Here is a 21,138-nt window from a genome sequence, read left to right as displayed (position 1 = left end):
TGGGAACGTGGCAAAGCCCTCAGCTGTACATGTGTGTGCACTATCAAACTTCCACGATTCCACTGGAAAAGATGGAAATTTTGTGAGAGCCTTAACAACAGTTCGCAGCTAAGAATGGTTTGGATGCAGATTCTGGTGGTTAAGATACAGAGTCATCAATGCAGCTTGTATCATGGTCTCTTTCTTCTTATACCTTGGGGTGAGAAATGTTTACTCCTCCAGATGTATTTGACTACAGATCCCAAAATCCCTTACCACTGATCACTTTGGATAGGGCTGATGGGTGTTGTAAGCCAATTTATCAAAAGGCCTGCTCCAGATGTACAGTAATCCTTTCATGCACCTAATTTCACATTTACTTTAGAGAAAGTTTCTTTGGCATCCCAGCCAAAAGCTTAGCAGTACCCACAAAATTATTTATAAGTGAACCTGCAAAATGAATATGTGGCTGGAGTAAGAACCTGCCCCATCTGCTTCAATCCCCAAAGGTACTTTTTGAAATTAGAATAAAATTGTCATTACAAGCCCAGGATAGTGTTCCAACTGCAGATGAAGGAGAAAGAAGAAATGCTGTTAATTCAAAGATCTGGAAAATGTGCCTCGGAGGGGCATTTAATCGTGCACCCATCAAGAGCACGTCTAGCAAAACACTGACAGGGACTTCAGGGTACATTTTAAATGACTCAGAACTGCTTTTCCAGGGGTAAGAAAACAAACAGGACTTCTAGACTGCTAGCCCAAGAGATCTTGATCACTCTTGCATTCCATACTGAGTAAAGCCAGAATAAAATGCCACACCCTGATTTTCTTTCACAAAGAAATAATTCATGGGGTTTTGAACTGTACTTCTAAGATTCTTTAAGTATACACTTGAAAACAAAAGGTTTGCAAGTGAGGACAAACTAGTGTTTGCAAACTTAGGCACTCATTGGAAAGCCATGACTAATGCTGGCTTCCTGCTAAACATATACTGTATTCAGAGGAAACCTAGGTGTGGAAAAGCCCAAAGGGAGATAGAACTACTATTTCTGATGACTTTATCACACCAGCCAGCTGTCCCACCACAATTGTGTTAGTTTAAGAAGTGAAGCATACTAGTTTGGAATAATTTCTTATCACATTTCCCCCCACAATATCACTTTGGCAATCTATGGTTGTGTGATCTGTTTTCCGCACTGCCAAATGGTGCCTTTTGGGAGGAAGGAGGGAATGAATGATCTCAGCTGTCAACTGGCTCCTGACGTTGGCTGCTGTGTGAATGTGCATACAGCAGCTGGCTTTAGGAAGGTGTTCGCAACTGCAGTCGGTCAGTGCTATGTCCTCTGCCCTAAGTATGGGGTGGCTGTTTGCACATTCACACAGAAGCCCTATGCTTCAAAAGAAAGGGGAGAACAAGTGATCCCAGCTGCCAACCACCTCCTAAAGCCTGCAACTGTGTGAATGTGTAAACAGAGCTGGCTTCTAGAAGGTGTTGGCTTCTGCAGTTGCTGTGAGCGGCTGGGAGGAGTGGCAGAAAGGAAAACAATCATACCCACTTACACCTCACAACTGCCTTGAGAGGCAGAACTGCAGCAGGGAGGGACCTATTGCACGTAGGCAGTAATGTCACAGCAGCGAGATTGAGAGCTTATTGAAGGGTTTTGCTTGTCCATGGAGATTATCAGACGAGGGACTTGCCACCCCTGTCCTGTCATGTTCTCGTCCTTCCCATGAGATTGCAGGAAGGACTTTCAAATGGGATTTGTGCTTATCCTGTCCAGGAAGCGCAAATGACAGTGACTGTGTAACAGGCTTTCAAATGAAGTTTCACAGATCCCATCATTATCCCACCAATTACCTGTCATTAAAGCAACAACAGCCAGCATTTTGCATTAACGGAAGTTCATGTTAATGCAATGTTGCTTTAATAACAGGTTAATGGTGGGATCAGCACTACAATCTGAAAGTCTTTCATGATAAAGACGGGGGAGCGATCCCGTCCCTATCCCGTCCCCATGTGAAAATCTCCAATGAAAAGGTGCACTACAGTAACAAATGGAATGTAAGGCAGATGCAGAATGGACATAATGTCATGTAATAAGAACCAGCCAAAGATGCTTTTATCCTGATAAAATTCTGCTTTTCTAGCCAGTGTGGTAGGATTGTAAGACTTTCAAGAGGTCTCCAGTAGATTGCTCTAAAGTTAAGCTGGCCAAATACAACACAGAGGTCCTATTTTGCAGGAGAAGCAGTTTCAGCAGGAGGTAGCTAACCTAACAGGCTATCTCCTTGGTTGAAATTTCCTTTTCAATTCAACTGTTAAAATTAAAGCGGATCCAGCTGTTTTTATATTGGACAACACTACTTCTTGGTGTCAAGAAGGCACTTCGTTTGAGCCACACTGCTGTAGCCTATTTCAAAAGGAATAATGTAGGCAAGGTCGGTCTGGTGAACTATGGCTTGGAGATTTGACAAATCGCAGAATCTCCCAGCCAGCATGAACACTGGTTATGCCGACTGTTGGATTTTGGGACCTTTAGGACCCCCAATTAATTAATTCTGACTGTGCTTTAAAACAGCAAGCTGGAGATTACCGAAGAAACAGCAAGGAGCAGTGGATGAAAAGAGACAATCACTAGCACTTCTTTCTCTCAGTCCTCACTTCAGATGATAACAGGTTTGCCCTCCAAAAGTACGGTACTATTCTTAGCAAACGCCAAGCCCCTTTCAACCTCCTCAAGCTCATGCCTTAATTTTGATTGGGGCATGAAGTAAGAATAAAGGTACATCCTGAGATATTCACAGGGTCACACCCAAGCAAACAGCTGTTTTAATAACTTCTGAGGAAATATGCCAGTTGTGATGTGCATTGATAATAATAATTGTTCCAGATCATGGCTGCAATCTTGTTTGGCCACAATAGCATCCTGTCACTGATCTGAGTGGTTGTGAAGAGAAAGAGAGAGAAGGAAAGTCAGATTTGCTGCTTTCTTCATGGAAAGACATAAATGTAAGTAATAAATGTACGGATATAAGTAATAGACCTAAAGGTAGAGCAGGGTGGGCAAATTCTGCAGACCCAGGGCTAATTTTCAGCCCTGGAATTCTCTGGGTGCAGCAGGAACTGCCACAAATGGGATAATTATGAAAGTAGCAGGGAGTCCATTCCTAGTTTTGAAAAATTAGTATTTTTAACATTAAGTAGTAAAGGGGAGACTGGCAAATTATTTAAAAACTGAATCACCACTCCTGCAAGCTTCCAGGAGAGGCAATTCACTTTCTGGGGGGGACCAAAAAAGAGTGGTCTTACAAGTCCGGGAGGGGGTGGTGAGACTTCAAGCCTGCCTGAGTCCCATATTTGTCCACCTCTGACATGAACTTGACCCCTTCCAATCATCCTAGACTGGATTCCCCAAATGCTTAAATCAGCATTTAGTTTAGCTGATAACAATCTCGGCCAGATACAAAACTTTTTCAGGATCGCATTAGTTTTACATCTACAGTATGAAGAATGTTAGTATTATAGCAGCACAGCAAAATCCTCAGCCTGAACGGCAAGCTCTTTCCAGTGCGCAAGAGAGAGCAACTTTGAAACAAAACAAACTGTACCAGGCAGGCAGGACGAGAAGCATCCAGAGCAACGCACAGACTGACCTCAGTGTGCAAAAATCCCCCTTTGAAAGCAAATCTATTTTCCTCCATTGTATGGAGAGAGAAAACTTGTTGCAGCAAGGCCAGGTTCTGGAATATATACATTGCCAGATTTTCCCAGGGCCCCTACAGTCCATTGTCATCTATCATTGTGTTAAGACTGCATGTGGTGGAACTCATTTATTTTCTGCAGACCGCCAACCTTCTATTCACCCAGGAGTGTAGCATTTGATCATTGTTTCCATATCCCTGGGCACGATACGAAACGTGATTCATAATTCTTAACTTGTTTACACCCACCACAATAACCTTCTTAACAACAGCCTTTTATTACTGTTACCAGTTGAGTTAGTCATTACTCCCATTTTAGATATAATTTTTATTAAGTTTGGTCTAAGAGCAGTGTGGAAAAAGGGCCCGAATAGACAGGCCAAAATAAAGCTGCTTCGGGTCACTTTGGATGTATGCTGTTTAAATGACACACACATCTTAAGAGGCCAGAAGCTGCACCAAAGCTGTGCTCCAGTCCTTATGACTGAAGCGTGGCTTTTTTCACGACTTCTGGCCTCTTGGGACACATGCAGCATTTAAACAGCATACCACCAAAGTGACCCGAAGCAGCTTTATTTTGGCCTGTCTGTTCGGGCCCAAACTCCCTATTTCAAGACATAAACAAACTGTCAAGCCCTGGAAAATGGGAGTGCTACATAGTGCAATGATGGAGACCACTTTTTTCCACTAAGAGCTGCACCATCCTGGAGTTGCATGCCTGCAAAGGGTGGGACCAGAGCCACAAGCAGAAGGCACTGCCCCACCCCATCCCTTTTCTAAGGTGTCTTTTAGAAGGACAGCTGTTAGCACAATAAGCTGAAAGGTACTATGCAGCTATACGAGCTTGCCTTTAACTAATACTGTATTTGTGATAAGGAAATCAGATGGAAAAAGCAACAGGGACTTGTAAGAGTACAACTTGGAAAAGATAACAAGCTAGTTGTGGCATTCTGGGAGCTGTAATTCAAAAAGTAACTTTGTCAAGCTCTGTATAGGAGGATTTCAAATGGGAAGCAAACAACTTCAAAATCATCTGTAAAATTCTGTTTGAAACAGGGAAATGGACCAGTCAAAGCCTCGCCCAGGATTCCTCTCTCTTTCTTTGTCTCTTGCTAGGGAAGGAACAGGTTGCTCTTCCTGGAACTGATCACTTGCCGAGCTTTTCTGAAATAAGACCAAGAGCGGAAATTTACCCACTCCTGTGACCGGATAATTATGGAGTAATGCCTCTTATATACAGATAGTATAATGAAATGGCTAGAGCAGGGGTGGGGGACCTGCTTCCTGAAGCCAAACCTGGTTCTCCAGATGACTATACACCATTTGTTGATTTCTCAGCTTTTGTATGTACAGCCCACCCTGCCCAGCCACGGGATTGCCATCTGCGGATTTAAGCATGTATGGACAGCAAGCCCCATTGCCATTAATGGTGACGCATGCATGTGGTCGCACCAGTGCGGCCGCATACACATGCTGAGCATTGAAAACCATGGGACTTGAGGTCCCACAATTTGTGTGTGTGTGTGTGTGTGTGTGTGTGTCCAGAACAGAATCCCTGCGGATACTAAGGACCAACTGTATTCCCCTTTCAAATAGGTTAAGATGTCTTTCCTGAGGCTGGCAATAACAACTTTACCCTGTTATATTTTTTTGCCCCTCCCTTTTGCTTTTGATCCCAGCATTCTTTAAATGTGGCTCCAAGAATTTATCTGAAAATTAAATTGGTTCCTTAGGCTGAAAAAGGCTGCCTATCCTTGGGCTATGGCTGGGTATTTAAAAGATGGAAATCCAAAAACTCACTGGGGAAGGGGAGATGAAATTTATAATTTCTCTTTCTTTTCAAACTCTCAGTCATCAGGTCAACCTGCTACTGTGAGCAAAATGGGATATAAAATGTAAGAAATAAATAAAACTATATAAATATATATAAATAAATAAAAAGTAAACACCACAGTGACACTGAAGGAGTTTGGTAGGAAAAGGTGACACTGATTTCCATTTGGATAGTATATACTCCTCTGAAGGCTCTCTCTTTACCATGGCTCCCCTTCACTGGAAAATAGGAAGGATCCAGTTTAAGGCATGTTTAGAGTATATCCACCAAAATTAATGGTTGTGACTATGTGCCAATGATTCCAGTGGTGCCACCCTAAACATGACTGGATATGGCACCAATCCAATGTCATCTTTCCACAGAAGAAGGAAAGGATGAAATGGGAAAATGGTAATAACAGCAACATCAGTAAATGAAGCTTACTTCTGTTAACTACAGTGACTCCTGAATGATTGAATAATAATGTCTATGGATAAGGATGTTTGCAGTCTTTTTCTCAGATGTGATACAGACATGTCACCTTACAGGAATGATGGTATCTCAGATGGCTAAATAAAAAATGAGGATAGGAAAAAATTATCTATATGGTATGAGGAATTTACCTGCAAGCAAATATACACACACACAAATTATGATGGTACTGATACTTCCAGGCCGATTCTATGTATTTTTACTCAGAAGTAAGTACAACTAAATGCACTGTAGCTTACTTTCAGGGAGTATACAAAGGATTGTCACCCTAGTTTTTATAAGCCATTATGGGTAAGCAAGTCACACTAAACGAAGTGAAACTTTCTTCTGATCACACATGCATTGGAGTGCACTTCAAGCTTCTCAGGTATAGGGATTTCTCTGCAACCCTCTAAAGACTTAAGAGGAACCATGTAATGCAGATTAAAACTAAAAGTTCCAGGTTTTAGAGGATGGGACAAAGGTTAGTTGTTTTAATTCCATCCAGCTAACTCAAGCTCAAGGTCATAGTTCACCTTCTTAACCATTATATTTCATTAGCTCAAGCACCCCTGGGTTCATTCCTAGGTCCAGTTCCCACAGGATGCATTATTCACTCCAATGTTGGTTATCTCTCAATCCCCTTGTTGCTGTGTGCCTTCAAGTCGTTTCCAACTTATGGCAACCCTAAGGCGAACCTATCATGGGGTTTTTCTTGGCAAGTTTCTTCACAGGGGGTTTGCCAATCTCTTCCTCTGAGGCTGAGAGCGTGTGACCTGCCCAAGGTCACCCAATGGGTTTCATGGCTGAGCCAGGATTCATACCCTGGTATCCCAGGGTCCTAATCCAACATGGGCCTTAAAAACTCCTGCCTCCAACATGATCTAAAGGGCTTCCGATTAAGTATATTTATAAACCTGTCTTTGTGGCATTCACAACTCAGACATACAAGAGTATTCCCGCCTTTCAGGCATGATACTGTTGAGAATGCTCAAGCTGTGAATCACAGGGCTATATCAGTCACCAACTTGCCAGATTCTTCAAATAGGCATAACTAGATCCCCTTTCATGTTGCTGTAGTAAGAAACGTAGCTACATTTTTACCAGTTTTCCTCCCCACGCATTTTGGAGTCATCATGGTAACTTTTAACATTTGTCCCTGCAGTGCAGGTTAACATATCTCATTTCTTCTCCACCATGGGCTAAAAAGCCAGGGTCAACACAGAAACGGAAACATGGCTTAGGGCTGCTTATTTTGGTTTCTTTGATATTTGGAGATCTAAAGGCTGGCCAGGAAATGTGATAAGACTCAGAGGGCTGCAAAGCAGAACAAAGCCACCTCTCACCATAATTGTAAAAATCTTCAGCATTTAAAGGGTCAGGGACGAAAGAATTTGTAACACACACCATAGCAGATTTAGTTTTGCAGGAAAAACAGCAAACACGATCCTAACAGAGAAACAGCCTTGATTTGTCACCAGACTAAGTGAACAGAAGTGTGTTATCAGTGTTAATTCTCCAGGAGACCATAGTTAAATACGAAGGATTAATTTTACAAATAATTGTGTCAATATGTGTGTCTGAAAAACCAAAAAGGGAATTTCAACTCTTGGTAGCCTGCTGCCATATGAAACAACTGATTAAATCTCTATTACATCACAGTCTTTAACAAATTCCAGAATTTGTAAAAATCATTTTTAAAAAGTACAACTCCCAGAATCCCCCAGCCAGCAACCTTACTTTTCCAAGCTCTGGCAAAATCCTGCCAGATTTTTACTAATGTGGGCCACTTATGGCCAACTTTGGCATCTCTGCAAAAACCATGTGCAGTAGTGTATAATATTCAGCTTTCCCCTCCTCTATTCAAGACCCCAATTGTGACATACATCTTAAAATATCATCTATATAATGTGTTGCAAAACAGGAGTCTTGAATGTCCCATAAAAGAGACAAGAAGCGCCATCATGCTAGAGAACCTTTTAAGTGCCATCCAAATAGAAAGGAGCAAAAGAAATGAAAGGGTGCTTTACCTGGTAGATCATAACTTTGAAATTCCTGCGTTTCAGCAGCTCTGCTTCATTGGACTCCAGCTTCTTGATTTGCCCAGCTTGTTTCTCCAGGTTCTGCCGGACAGTTTTCACATTGACGCTGACCTTACGGACCTTCTCCAACATCTTGTTCACCGTATTACTGGTAGTAGTGTGGGCCTTGGTGAGCTTGGCTAGCTCCCCTTGGATGCTGGCTACCACACCATCCATCTCATGTTGCCTCTCCTCCAACTGACTTTGGGTCAGCTGAATCTGATCCACAGCCCCAATAATCTTGTCCAGAAGGGTGAGCACCATAACGCCATTGATCTGATCAGGCTTGATAGGTTCATCACTGGCGGGTTCCTCTGAAGCCTCAGAGGCTGCTGGCTGCTCAATGATCTGGAGGGTGGTGTCTGCCATGGTTGCTCAGGAGTCCTGACTAGCAGAGCTTGGAGAAGCCTGACAACTGCAGGGACAAGATGGAGAGAGAGAGGGAGGGAGGGAAGGAGAGGATGAATTTGAGATCCCTCAGAACTGGGAGATGAGCCAGAAGCCAAGAGCACAGCAGCGTGTGGATGTGTGCTTCAATTGAAATAGCACAGCCTTTGCAAAGCTGTCCAGGGAAACTGTCCTGCAAAATTTTCCAAGCTTGTAGGCCATTGGCTGACTCCACCTCAACTGGAGGAAAGGAGGCTCCTGCCAAATGCCTGGTGGACCCACCCCTTTTTTTCTCTTTCTGAAATGATTAAAATAGTTGGAGAGGAGGCAATGGCTTTAGCATGTAAGTACAGGCAGGGATCGTTCCCTGGCAAAGGAATGTAAAACTCCCAACTCCAACAGACCCTGCTTTGACCAGACAGTAGGAAGGCTGGGATTCCTAGCAAGATTTCTGGGGCATCCAGTGGGGAGGATGGTGGGGGAAGAACAAACAAAGAGCTCTGTTCAAAAAGCTGCTGATGAGAAAATCCCTGTACAGTTTTGCGCACAACTGCAAAATGTTCAAGGGGGGTTTGGCTACAAGCAGCTGCATGGGGGAGCACCACTGGATGCGAGAAATCAGAAACATTCCCTCTCTGCCAGGGCTGTGCAAGGTTTAGTGTTTCCTTTTAAAGGCACAAAGCAACAGTTTGGGCCACATGTGGCTCAGATCACTCATCACTCCACACAACTGGCTTTGCTGCTGAGCTAATTTCTCCCATAGAGGTGAGCCTTTAACAGTGGGCAGGCATAGTTGGCAGCCACACTTCAGAGGAACTCTTTCTGAATTAAAAAGGACATGGTAACCCACAGTCTAGTTATCTGCTGCTGCCACTACCAATTAACCACTGCTACAGGTATCAACAAAAATGTAACTATTTGGACTTCATCTAAATTAATAGGTGGGGAAAATGTGAGTTGTAACTTTAAAATGTTGCTTTACCCTTTTTAGAGATGAAACACCCACAGTTTAAAATCCAATATTGGGTGGGATCCTCACAACAGGCTAACTGTTTATTTGCCCAGTCAATGAAAGCAGCAGGGCTTACATTTATATATGTTTAAAATATTGTTGTGTGCCTTCAAAATGTTTCTTTCTTATGGCAGTCATAAGGCAAATGTATCATGGGGTACTCTAGGCACAATTTGTTCAAACGGGTTTGTTCTTGCCTTCCTTTGAGGATGAGAGAATGTGATTTGCCCAAAGTCACCCAGTAGGTTTTCATGGCTAAGCAAGGATTTGAACCTTGGTCTCTCAGTGTCCTAGTCCAAGATTTAAACCACTACATCATGCTGGCTCTCATGTTTAAAATATATAGCTTGGTTTTTTACAAACATCATCAAAGCAGTGTAGAACAAAGTAACTTGAATATAATGGCAAAGCGCTCCTTGCAATTTAAGAGACAGCAGCAAAACCAAAGAATTCTTGGTAGCCTGTCCAAAGATCTTTCCTGATTCTGCTTTTTTGTTTTGTTCTGCTTCCTGTGGTGTGCACCCAAAGGGAAGAAAGTCCAACCTAGGGTATCTTCCTAACAATCAGGAAAGAAGGTAGAATGAATCAGACAGGGTAGAACAAATTCATAGACAAGCATCCAATCTCTCCCAGTTATGAAGCCACAACCGCTTACAAAACAGCTGTTGACCATTTTGCAAGGAAGTCTGATAACTTGCAAAAGGGCAGCTAACCATTTTGCAAGACTGTCTGATAATGTTGTTTTCTTTGTCCCGTGAAGCCATCTCAGACATGCTGAATTTTGGCCACTCTTATGACAATAAGATCTGACAGCTTGTGGATGGTGTATTGGGCTTGGATGTGGAAATCCTGATGTTCAAATCCCTGATGAACTATGTACTGCATTCCCATTTGCTTTGGACACAATGTGTGCAAGCCATAATGGGTCAGCACAAGAAAACAATATGGCTATCATCTGTCTGTGTTCCTTTTAAACCTCTATGAGCAGGGACAATGTACTGGGAAAAGCTGCTTTCAGTTTTACTCTGAGAATGGGCCACCTGCTGTACTGGCCTGGCCATGGCATATGACGCTCAGGCAACGGCAATGGGGAACATAAGCAAACAGTTTCTTCCCACAACAGAAGCAAAGTTAGACTGAGATTTGATGTGTGAAGTTAAGCAGTAAATGTAAACTTCTTCAAATTAACATGCACAGATCAATTTAATTTAATTAAGGAGCCCTGGTGGTGCAGTAGTTAAATGCCTGTACTGCAGCCACTCACTCAAAACCATAAGGCTGCGAGTTCAAGACCAGAAAAAGGGCTCAAGCTTGACTCAAGCTTACATCCTTCCGAGGATGTTTCTAGGCTAGAAACATATTAAACACATTAGCAGGTTACTGCTGTTATGTGCCTTCCATGTTGTTTCTGACTTATGGTGATGAACCTATCATGTGGTGTTCTTGGCAAGATTGGTTTGCAGGAGATTTGCCATTAATCTTTCCCTGAGGCTGAGATGTGACTTGCCAAGGGCTATCCAGTGGGTTTCAGGCCAAGATAGGAACCGAACCCTGATATTCACAGTTACAGTCCAACATTCAAGCCACTACACCACACTGGCTCTCACAAACCCATAATATAAGTTATACACATAACATAGATAAAGCATATTAAACAAATTAATGAACTATAAGCTAAAAAATTAAAGTGCAGGAATGAATAATAAGTTCAGCACATGCCTAAGATTTTTCTTTGGAGTTGTTGCAAGCTTTATTTCTGAGAAGATATCCTGGTGGGGTACAATCATAAACATTGTCCTTCTCCTGATGGCTGCCACATGAACATCAGCATTGTATGGCACTACCAGGAGGGGCCCAGATGATAATTACAGTGGCAGGATTATAGCATGGCACAACCATCTCTCAATACAACTACATCATCTATGGTCTATCATTTCAGCACACTAGTCCCTCTCCATAGGTATGTACGTCTTGCACATCCCACCAGACGCCACATGCAATTCATCTAAAAATTAAGTAGTTCTCTCCTAGGACAGTACTTCTTAAGCCATCTGATATGCATATGCATCACTAGAAGAGCTCCCCACCATGTGTATGGAAGTGGTACCATATTTGTGCCCATTGACTATAGCTGTTTTGTTCTGCTGTGGAAACACATAGCGGACTGGCACCTGTTCACGAACCACCACTTTGAAAAGCACTGACCTAGGCGCTTTCAGTATTATCTGATCTCAGCCTCAAGGGGGTGGGCGCCATTAGTGAACAACCTGCCACCCACCGAATGTCTGTCTAGAAAGTCACAGATCATCCTGGAAGCAGCAGCAAACTTGTTCATCAGTTTATAATAATGAACTGAATAATAGGACTCACAATTACAGCCCAGCAATACACCCACATTCTTTAGTGAATGGAGAGATCAATGATAGTTCTTCCAGAAGCACCAGAAAATTGATCTGTTAAGTCCCCTCTGCTCAGGGATGATTTTCCACCCACACTCACATAGCTTTCTTCAGTCAAAAGAATTATTGTTCACTTGGAACTAGGCAAATATTTTACTGCTAAAATGGCATTATTTAAGCTAGCAGCTGAAAACAATGGGGAAAGCCCAACTGATAAATGGTTATTCCATATTATTGCATAATACAAGTTACAACTCCTTGCTTTTCTAAAATCTTTCATCTTCCTGATGAGGATTCCCTATTTTCTTAAACTGTAAAATAACAGGTACTGTATTTTAATATGGTTATTCATCTAACTGAAGCTTTGTTTTGTAATGACCTATGGTTATATACAAATAAATACTGCTTGACATGGTATCTGGAAGACAGGCAGGCATGTATAATTTTATAGTGTGCATTTTGTCAAAACAGTGTTCGTGAGCTTCCTGGTTTATTCTTATTAGAGCGTTGTGAAGTGACAAAATAACAAAGTGTGCATTCATTTACATTCACAGTGTAAAGTGTTTGCAGTGCAAGCAGTGTAATACATTACAGAATTTATTTTGTAAATGTAGTCAGCTATCTTCCTCTATAAATATATGCATGTGTATGGACAAAGAAGGACACAAGTGTACACTAATAATACAAAACAACTGGGCTGCAACTTTTTCTAGATCCACATCCTACAAATAATGACATCCAAAGAGTGTAAGACTCTGACCAGAGCACTAAATTATGGCTGGCTGGCAAAAGACAAACCAGGTAGGCCTCTTTGATAACTGCTTGCATTTGTTCTGGCTTCATTCTAGAGCACCCTTCCCTTTCAGTGATGCTTTCAGGTAGGGGATACTTGACTTCGTAGCTTAATTGGAAACAAAGAAGGAAGTCACTTTCTGGGAAAAGTCTGCAGGATAGGGAGTCCCTGCTGACAATTTAGTTAAATGTTTGGCCCTGATGTGCTGAAAGGCCACTACTTCAATTGACATTGAGGTAATTTAAAAAAGAAAGCCATCACAGTTTATTGGTGCATCAGCTGCTTTCTATGTGAAGAGTCTCAGGTTTAATCCTAGGCATATTCAATTTAAAACTATGCCCAAGTTGGGAGAGCTGCTGACACTCATACTGCACAGTATTGGGCTAGGCAGACAAAGCTATGTCAGTATAACTTAAAATGCTACCTTTAAAACATAATTTGTCCTTGTAACTTATTACGGACCTTAATGTGCAGAAAAAGGAGTGGGAGAGCAAAAGAGTCACCTAGCCAAAGATATTTTGCTGCCCAAGATAGAACAACTAATGGCAACTGCACCCACCCAAGCCAAGGTACCTAGTGCCCAAAGCCAGGAAAGATATTTTGATATCTGAAAAAGAAAATCCCATAAGCATCTTTCTCTATCCCTGGCAGTAAAAAGACAGTATTACCAAAGCAAGTAACATGAGTTAAATTCCATACAATGTTAACAGCCCTTCCTAGATTTTCCGTTTTTCCCTGCTATGTGTTGAAAATAACTGACCATTTTGTACAGCATTATTTCCCAAGGGATTCTGCTCTTCCTGGCCAATGAAGAGAAACAAACATTTCCAGTTTTTTGTAGGTTTTTCGGGCTATATGGCCGTGTTCTAGAAGAGTTTATTCCTGACATGTCTCCAGCACCTGTGGCTGGCATCATAGCCCGAAAAACCCACAAAAACCTATGGCTGCCGGCCATGAAAGTCTTTGACTTCACATTCAACATTTCCCGTGTTTGAGGATGGATTCAGTTTTACACTGAAATAATCTATTTCAAGTAGCAAAGCAAGGACTTTCGCCTGTATTACTCATATGACATCTGTATCAGAGCTGTTCTAAAAAGAACAGAATATTGATGCTGTCTAGCATGCAATCTATTTTAACTGTACATTCTGTTCAAAGTGTTTACAAAACATACAAAAGGTTTAAACTCAAATGCCCAGATACAGCACTTACTGGAGAACTGGACTAAATCTGGTGTACCCTTTCTTTAGTATAAATGATGCAAACATTTTATTTTTTAGTTCAAAGGTTAACATTTTAGTGAACAGAGCATACTGTACTGCTGCATGGAACTGTGTTTAGAATCTGCTAATCTATTATGCTCAGTGCATAATTGAGGCAGTAATCTGGTCTAATCCAGGATTTAGAAGTACTACATGTTTGAACCACAGAAATCCCTTAGCCTGATTGGCCAAATAACTTTCCCAAGCTCTCATATAGAAATGTAATGATAGTGAAAAGTGGAAGGAGAGGCACATATAATGTTCACTACCTTAAACTCCTAGGAGTAGGGGCTGGAAAAAAGCAGAATTTGTAAGGATATATGGGAAATTAGATGTTCATGCCATCTTTTTCCAGGAAAAAAAATTCAACCTATCAAATTAATGCATGGAAAATCTGCACTTAATGAATTTCTGTTACACCAGTTAAAAAGAACAATGCATTTCCACCTCTATAAGGACAAGACTATGAATTTACAAAGAGATGTGAGAAGAAAAGTTACTTTTTACAACTCACTGATTAAAACAAGAGCCCAGAAACCTAAACAATCTTCGTTTCCTTTCTGTATTACGTACCCTTTGTGGACTTTCCTCATTTTTAGGGCTGTCACCTTTTCTTTTTGTGGAGTTCTTGTATCTTTTAAGGCCTAAAGTTTTGTTTCTTATGAAACTTTGAAAACACAGGCTTTTTGTCCACTAGACCAACAAGAATATGAACAGTATGTACTGTACTTAAAATTGTTATATCAGTTTCACAGTCCACCTGGTGTTACCAACAGTTTGGGATTCTGGGAATCAGTGATTTGGATGCTGGAAAATAATGAAGTATCATGCGATAATGTGGCACATTCCCAGCAGTCACCTTTTTTAACTGTGTTATTGTGATTCTATCTATGGCTGTTTCGTTCACATGTTTTGTCAGTCCTTTTGGAATTGATCCCAGAGCACCTATCACTACCAGAATTAGAGTTGTTTTCTTTTACCAGAGCAGCTGAATCCTAATTGGTAGGTCTTGATATTTCATAATCTTTTTCCTCTCTCGTCTTCAATTCTGCTGTTTGCATGTGGTTCTATATTATTACAACTAGTTGGAGACGCAGCCTGAACAGTACAACATGGGAAATGCAATTTATACATTTAGCTATGCACATACTGAATGGACTTCATTTTGGGATGGAGATGTAAAATGATTACTAGAGCAGCAGCACTTAGATAACCAGCCTTGTGTTAATTTCCCAATTAAGTACCCAATTACAAGACATAATTTTTTTCTTGATAAAATTGGTAGGCATCTTGGAAGAGGCTTGCTTCCTCCTGTCTGCATGCAATACTACTTCCAAATCTTTCCACTTATGACTTTTGTTTGTTGTTGTATGTCTTCGAGTGGCGACTTTAAGTCACCCCATCACAGGGTGTTCCCTGAGGAGAGTGCATAATTTGCCTGAGGTCACCCAGTGGGTTTCCATGACCAAGCCTAGGCTTGAACCCTGGTCTCCAAAGTCACAGTCCAATGTTCAAAGCACTAAACCAGCCCTCTGCTTATGCACCATCCTTTGCGTATGTATCTCTCCTCTGTGTGGATCACAGTTTATAACGAACCAACACAAGTCCTTTTCTTCCTTCAATAACCTACTCATATTCAAATATATGAGGAATTAACAGTTAGGCAATAGAAAGTTCATATTAATTATTTTAATCAAGGAGATCTAGGTTTTACTCCCCACTGAACCACTCCACCAATGGGGCAGGATGCATGGAGGGGTTACTCGGTAGGGGCATGAGACTAGGAATGGGAAGGGCAGCTATGAATGAACTGGACAAGATTAAAAAATTTAAAGACGTAAGTCTGAACAGGAATGTGAGGATCATCCAAGCCATTGTATCCCCTGTTACCATGTACAGATGTAAGAGCTGGACAGTGAAGAAGGCCAATAAGAAGGAAATAAACTCATTTGAAATGTGGTGTTGGAGTTGAAGGCTAAGGATACCTTAGCTGTTCAAGAAGGCAAACAAATGTGTCCTAAGCCAGATCAAACCAGAACTCTCCCTGGAAGTGAAGATGAAATTGAGACCGTTGTATTTTGGTCACATCGTGAAAAGACATGAATCACTGGAAAAGACAATAACGCTTGGAAAGGTGGGAGGTAGTAGAAAGAGAGGAAGACTACATGAAAGATGGATAGCCTCAAAGAGGTCACTGCCTTGAGCCTGCAGGGCCTGAGCAGAGAGGTAGAGGCCAGGGAGTCTTGGAGGTGTCTCATCCATTGGGTTGCCAGGAGTTGAAGGTGACTTGAGGGCAGTTAACAACCAAACAACATAAAATAATATTCTAAGTGATAAGGGCGTGCTATCACCCCTTTCCAAGCAGCGTAATCTCCAATGTGGGTATGACTTTCTCCAGCATGGGAAATGGTTTGAGTGTTGGACTATGTCTCTGGAGACCAGGGTTCAACTCCCAGATCGGCCATGGAAGGAGTCACACTCTCTCAGCCTTAGAGGATGACAATGGCAAACCATCCTGAATTAACTTGCCCAAAACAACACTCATGGCCTTAGCGTCGTCACCAGTCGGAAATGACTTGAAGGCTGCTTCTGCACTGCAGAAATAATCTGGTTTGACTCCACTTTTAACTACCATGGATCAATGCTAGGGAATCCTGGGAATTGTAGTTTGTTGTGGCACCACAACAAGCTACGATTCCCAGGATTCTATAGCACTGTGCCATGGCAGTTAAAGTGGCACCGTAACAAACTACAATTCCCAGGATTCCATAGCACTGAGTTAAAGTTAAAGTGACACTGGAGCAAACTACAATTCCCAGGATTCCATAACACTGAGCCATAAAAGTTAAAATGGCACCGCAACAAACTATAATTCCCAGGATTCCATAGTATTGAGCCAGGCAGTTAAAATGGGAGGCCAAACAACAAACCCTAACCCTCCCTCCAATTGTCAGTCGGGGAACAAAAAACGGTGGCAGAGCGTAATGACGTCACCCACCGTGGCGTGACGCCATCATCACCAGGACTGTGGCAACAAAATGGCGGCGGTTCTGCCAGTCGCCAAACCTGACTGGGGCGCAGTCTCCGTTGCTAGGCAACCGCGCTAATGAGGCGGAAGAAGGAGAAGGGCTTTCCGTCACTTGCGTGTTGACGTCATCGTTGACGGAAGCTTTGAGCTTGGCTGCGTCGGCGAGGCCCTGCGTCTGGAGCTGAAGGGGGCAGGCTGGAAGGAAGGTCTGTGTGGGGAAGGAGGCGAGGAGAGGGAGGCTTTGGGGCCCTTTGGGGGGAAGAAAGGGCCGCCCTCTGTCGCTGGTGCGTCGTCTTACTGCGGCTGCATCCACACTGGAGCAATAACCCGGTTTCCTTCCTTAGAGGTCTTTAAACAGAGGCTGGATGGCCATTTGTCTGGGATGCTTTGATTGGGAGTTCCTGCATGGCAGAATGGGGTTGGACTGGGTGGCCCTTGAGGGTCTCTTCCGAAGCTATGATTCTATGTTCTCTTCAAAAAACATTGTCACAATGGGTTATTATTGGTGAGGAACTGGGAAGCAGAAGGTGTTGTTTGTCCCCGACTCATGGCGACCCTAAGACAAAGCTGGAGGAGCCAACGCATGGTTTGAGCATCAGAGTATGGTCCAAAGCACACACTGCAGCAGAAATGATCCAGTTTGAGACCGCTTTAACTGCCCTGGCTCAATGCTAGACTATGCTGGGAACTGTAGTTTTGTCAGACATTTAGCCTTCTCTATCAGAGAAAAGTCGGGTGCCATCATAAACTACAATTCCTAGGATTCCCCAGCACTGAGCCAGGGCAGTTAAAGTGGCCTCAAACTGGGTGTGTTTTGGACCTATGACTCTGGAGACTAGAGTTCAAATCCTGGCTCTGCCATGTAGAAACCCTGCCAGGTGATCTTGGGCAGGTCACACTCTGTCAGCCTCAGGGGTTGGCAACAGCAATCCCCCTCGGAAGAAACTTGCCAAGAAAACCCTATGATAGGTTTCGCCTGAGGGTCGCCATAAGATCTTGAAGATACACAGCAATAACATAGGCAAGTCTGTGGTATGGTTTTCTTGGCAAGCTTCTTCAGAGTAGGGGGGTTGCCATTGCCATCCTCTGAGGCTGAGAGAGCGTGACATGCCAAAAGTCGCACAGTGGGTTTCCATGGCTGAGCTGGGATTAAACCCTGGTCTCCAGAGTCCTAGTCCAATGCTGAAACAAGGGCACCACGCTCTCTGTGGTCGGGGTTTAATCCCTGGCAGGCTGTATATGGCAGGAGGATGGTCTTTCTAGCATTTGTGAGCCTCAGGGGCATTTGAAGGGGAAGAGGGTGGCTTTCTTCTCCTCTTTGAATTCTTGCATCTTGTGGAAGAAGTCTCTTATTCTTCCTTTTTTTGTTGTTTCTCTATTTTTATTTGTCTGCATTGATTGTTGTAGTTCACTTTATCCTTGTTTACCAATAGTTGAACAATAGCATTCCAGGTTCTGATTAACTTTCTCTGTTTCCTTTTTCCTTTTGTATCTCTTCTTTCTTTAACTACCAGAAGTAGTTCATCTGTCATCCGTTGTTTCTTCTACTTCTTTTTGCCACGGTATTCCTCTTTGACTGTATCCCTCACTTCTGCCCATAGTTCTTCTGGTTCCTGGTCAGCTAGGCTTAATAGTGCAAATATATTTCTCATGTTACCTTTAACATTCACATTGGTATGTTCTTTAGGTCTTATTTTGGCATGGTGATCAAACAGATCAAGGTTGAACTCTCTCTCTGGAAGCCAAGCCTGTTGTACTTTGGCCACATCATGAGGAAAAACAAATCATTAGAAAAGACAAGAGTGCTGAAAAAGGTGGAGGGCAGTAGAAAGAGAGGAAAACTGCATGCCAAATGGTAGACAAAATCAGGGGGGACGCTGCAGGACCTGAGCAAAGAGGTTGAGGACAAAGAGTCTTGGAGATGTCTCATCTACAGGGTCACCATGAGTCGAAATTGACTGGGGGACAGTAAACAATAGGGTGGCTTCTGCATATATACCTTATACAGGGGCATATAAGAGGGAGAGATGCAGGCCCACTTCCATTGGGCCTGGCTTGGACTAAAAAACAGAGCCCTCCCTCCACTCCATCTGGTGCCATCCAACCTTGGAGGAAGAGATGCAGGCCCAGCTCCATTGGGCCTGGCCAGAACTAAGAAGAAGAGCCCTCCCTCCAGTCCATCTGCCATGGTCCAGGCCTCAAAGGGAGAGAAGAAACACTGGAATTGATCACCCCCCACCATTCCCTTTTCCTTTTGTGTCCTCTCTTTTTAGATTGTAAGCTTGAGGGCAGGGAACCAAGAGAGCCTTTGTGGCTGAAGGAGCGGAGTATACATACTCTAAATAAATAAATAAATAAATAAAGTCATGTTGCGGGCAGGAGACTTCAGGGTTAGAGTAGCAAGGGAGATGGGATGGTTAGGACAAGAGCTTGTTACTGAAAGAGGCATTTTTATAGAATGCAAACTCTCACTCATTTTTCAGTGAGGCTATAGAAATCCCGTCCCCCTCTGTTAGCATTGGTGTTCAGTTTAGTGCAGAGTCTGGGGGAGCGGCATTGACAGCTTTATATGTGTTAGGGGATAGGGCGAGAGGAAGACCTTACTCCTGATGGGGTCAAATGAAGGAAGTGTCTAACAGTGCTGTCCACCTCTCACCCCCCCCCCTCCATGTTTGGTATGATAAAAGGGAAGTACTGCAGGAAAGAGAGAGGACTCATTGATTCTGGTGAAAGCACTGACACCCAGAAAAATGTGCCATTGGTCACAATGGCGTAATCATGATGGTGCTTGAAATTTTCACCTCTGTTGTTGTTGAGATCCAGGGAATCATTTTTATATAAGGTTTCTGGCCTCTGATTTTGTTAACATGTAAGTTTGAGCGGGGCAGGGTTGTTGTTGTTTTGTGCCTTCAAGTCGTTTCTGATTTACAACAATCCTAAAATGACTCTATTGGGAAGTTTCTTCAGAGGGGATTTGCCATTGTCAACCCCTGAGGCTGAGAGTGTGCAACTTGCCCAAGGTCACACAGTGGGTTTCCATGGCCAAGCCAGGATTTGAACCCTGGTCTCCCAGTGTTCTAGTCCAGTGCTGAAACCACTTTACCAGGGGTTCCCAACCTGTGCTCCAAGGAGCCCTTAGGGCTCCGCATATACTTCCCAGGTTCTTCGCAGCCAAATGAAAGAAAGAAAAATGGAATCACATTAAAGAATAAGAAAATATTCTTATACATATATACTCCTAAACACCATTAACTTATAAGACATAGAGTAGGCCTCTTAGTGGCTCCGCCATAGAAATAAAGGCCACACGAGTCAAGAAGATTGGAACTCCTGCACTACACCATGTTGGCCCTCAAGAGGGCAGGGGAAGATTCGGCTTTGTAATTATTGGTTCCAACCCCACCCTACTACATCTGTATCTTTTCATAATTTCCCTTTGATTTTGCTACACCTCCCATTTGCATGTAAATCTGAAAAGCTACAGTACATGGGAGCATATATTAATGTTGTAAACCGCTCGGATTCCCAGTGATTGGGCGGTATATAAATAAAACCTATTATTATTATTATTATTATTATATTAATGGGAGTTCAATTGTTTCTGAGCATTTGCTGGGCCTGCCATGTTCTGCGTGACATCTTAGATATGAAAACATCAATTAGTGGTTTCATTTCTGTTTCATTGCCATCATAGAGAGTACACCAACAGTCTTGACTTTCACTGAATAATTCCTCCCCGGCATCTGCATTTTTTCATATTCTTTAGTGAAAATGAGCTCTGAGTGCAGCCAGCTAAATCTGCTGCAGTGCTAACACTCTTCCCACATTATAGCTGTCAGCTGATAGGCTGGTGCTTATGTTTCTAGGACAGCAGCCTGTAGAGACACCCACATGATGGCCTACTGCATGAAGAAGCTTTAGGCCTGAAACTGAGAGGTGGATTTCAGAAATAAAAGCATTCAGTCACTGAAGATGAGCTTGGTAACACGGACTAGTTGTGCACAGCATTTAACTGGATTTTAAAATGGTTGTATGTTCACAGATGCCATAGAAGGATCTAGCTGGCATCATAAATCACTAGATAGTAATTTATGCTGCATGCAAAGGTTACAGAATCTCTGTGTAGTTGGGAACTGATGAATGTGCAGCTGGTATTTTAGGGCATTTTTAATAGTTCTTTAAAAATGGCTATGAAAGCAGTAACTTAAATT

General features: G+C 42.7%; 2 protein-coding genes across 12 annotated transcripts in view; one reads left to right on the top strand and one right to left on the bottom strand.

Annotated features, from left to right (window-relative positions):
• The window catches only part of CAVIN1 (caveolae associated protein 1), a 50,982-nt gene extending 33,967 nt beyond the window's left edge, over nucleotides 1-17,015 (bottom strand). The window contains exons 1-2 of one of the 2 annotated variants that reach the window (XM_042474081.1): nucleotides 16,898-17,015; nucleotides 7,996-8,461 (exon numbers count right to left, since the gene is read on the bottom strand). In XM_042474081.1, the coding sequence (XP_042330015.1) occupies nucleotides 7,996-8,415 (420 nt within the window). In that variant the 5' untranslated portion in view covers nucleotides 8,416-8,461; nucleotides 16,898-17,015. Of the gene's footprint in view, nucleotides 1-7,995; nucleotides 8,652-16,897 lie in introns of those variants that run through there. The other variant, XM_042474080.1, reaches the window with a different exon arrangement.
• Nucleotides 16,984-21,138, top strand: part of ATP6V0A1 (ATPase H+ transporting V0 subunit a1) — a 55,138-nt gene continuing 50,983 nt past the window's right edge. For 9 of the 10 annotated variants that reach the window (XM_042474079.1, XM_042474078.1, XM_042474073.1 and 6 more), the window contains exon 1: nucleotides 17,002-17,133. The gene's annotated coding sequence lies outside the window, so the exon portion shown is untranslated. Of the gene's footprint in view, nucleotides 17,134-21,138 lie in introns of all 10 variants that reach the window. The other variant, XM_042474070.1, reaches the window with a different exon arrangement.

The sequence above is a fragment of the Sceloporus undulatus genome, chromosome 6, assembly GCF_019175285.1.
Source record: "Sceloporus undulatus isolate JIND9_A2432 ecotype Alabama chromosome 6, SceUnd_v1.1, whole genome shotgun sequence".
Classification (NCBI taxonomy): domain Eukaryota; kingdom Metazoa; phylum Chordata; class Lepidosauria; order Squamata; family Phrynosomatidae; genus Sceloporus; species Sceloporus undulatus.
The sequence above is the reverse complement of the archived record's forward strand: the minus strand, read 5'-3'. Positions and strand labels throughout refer to the sequence as shown.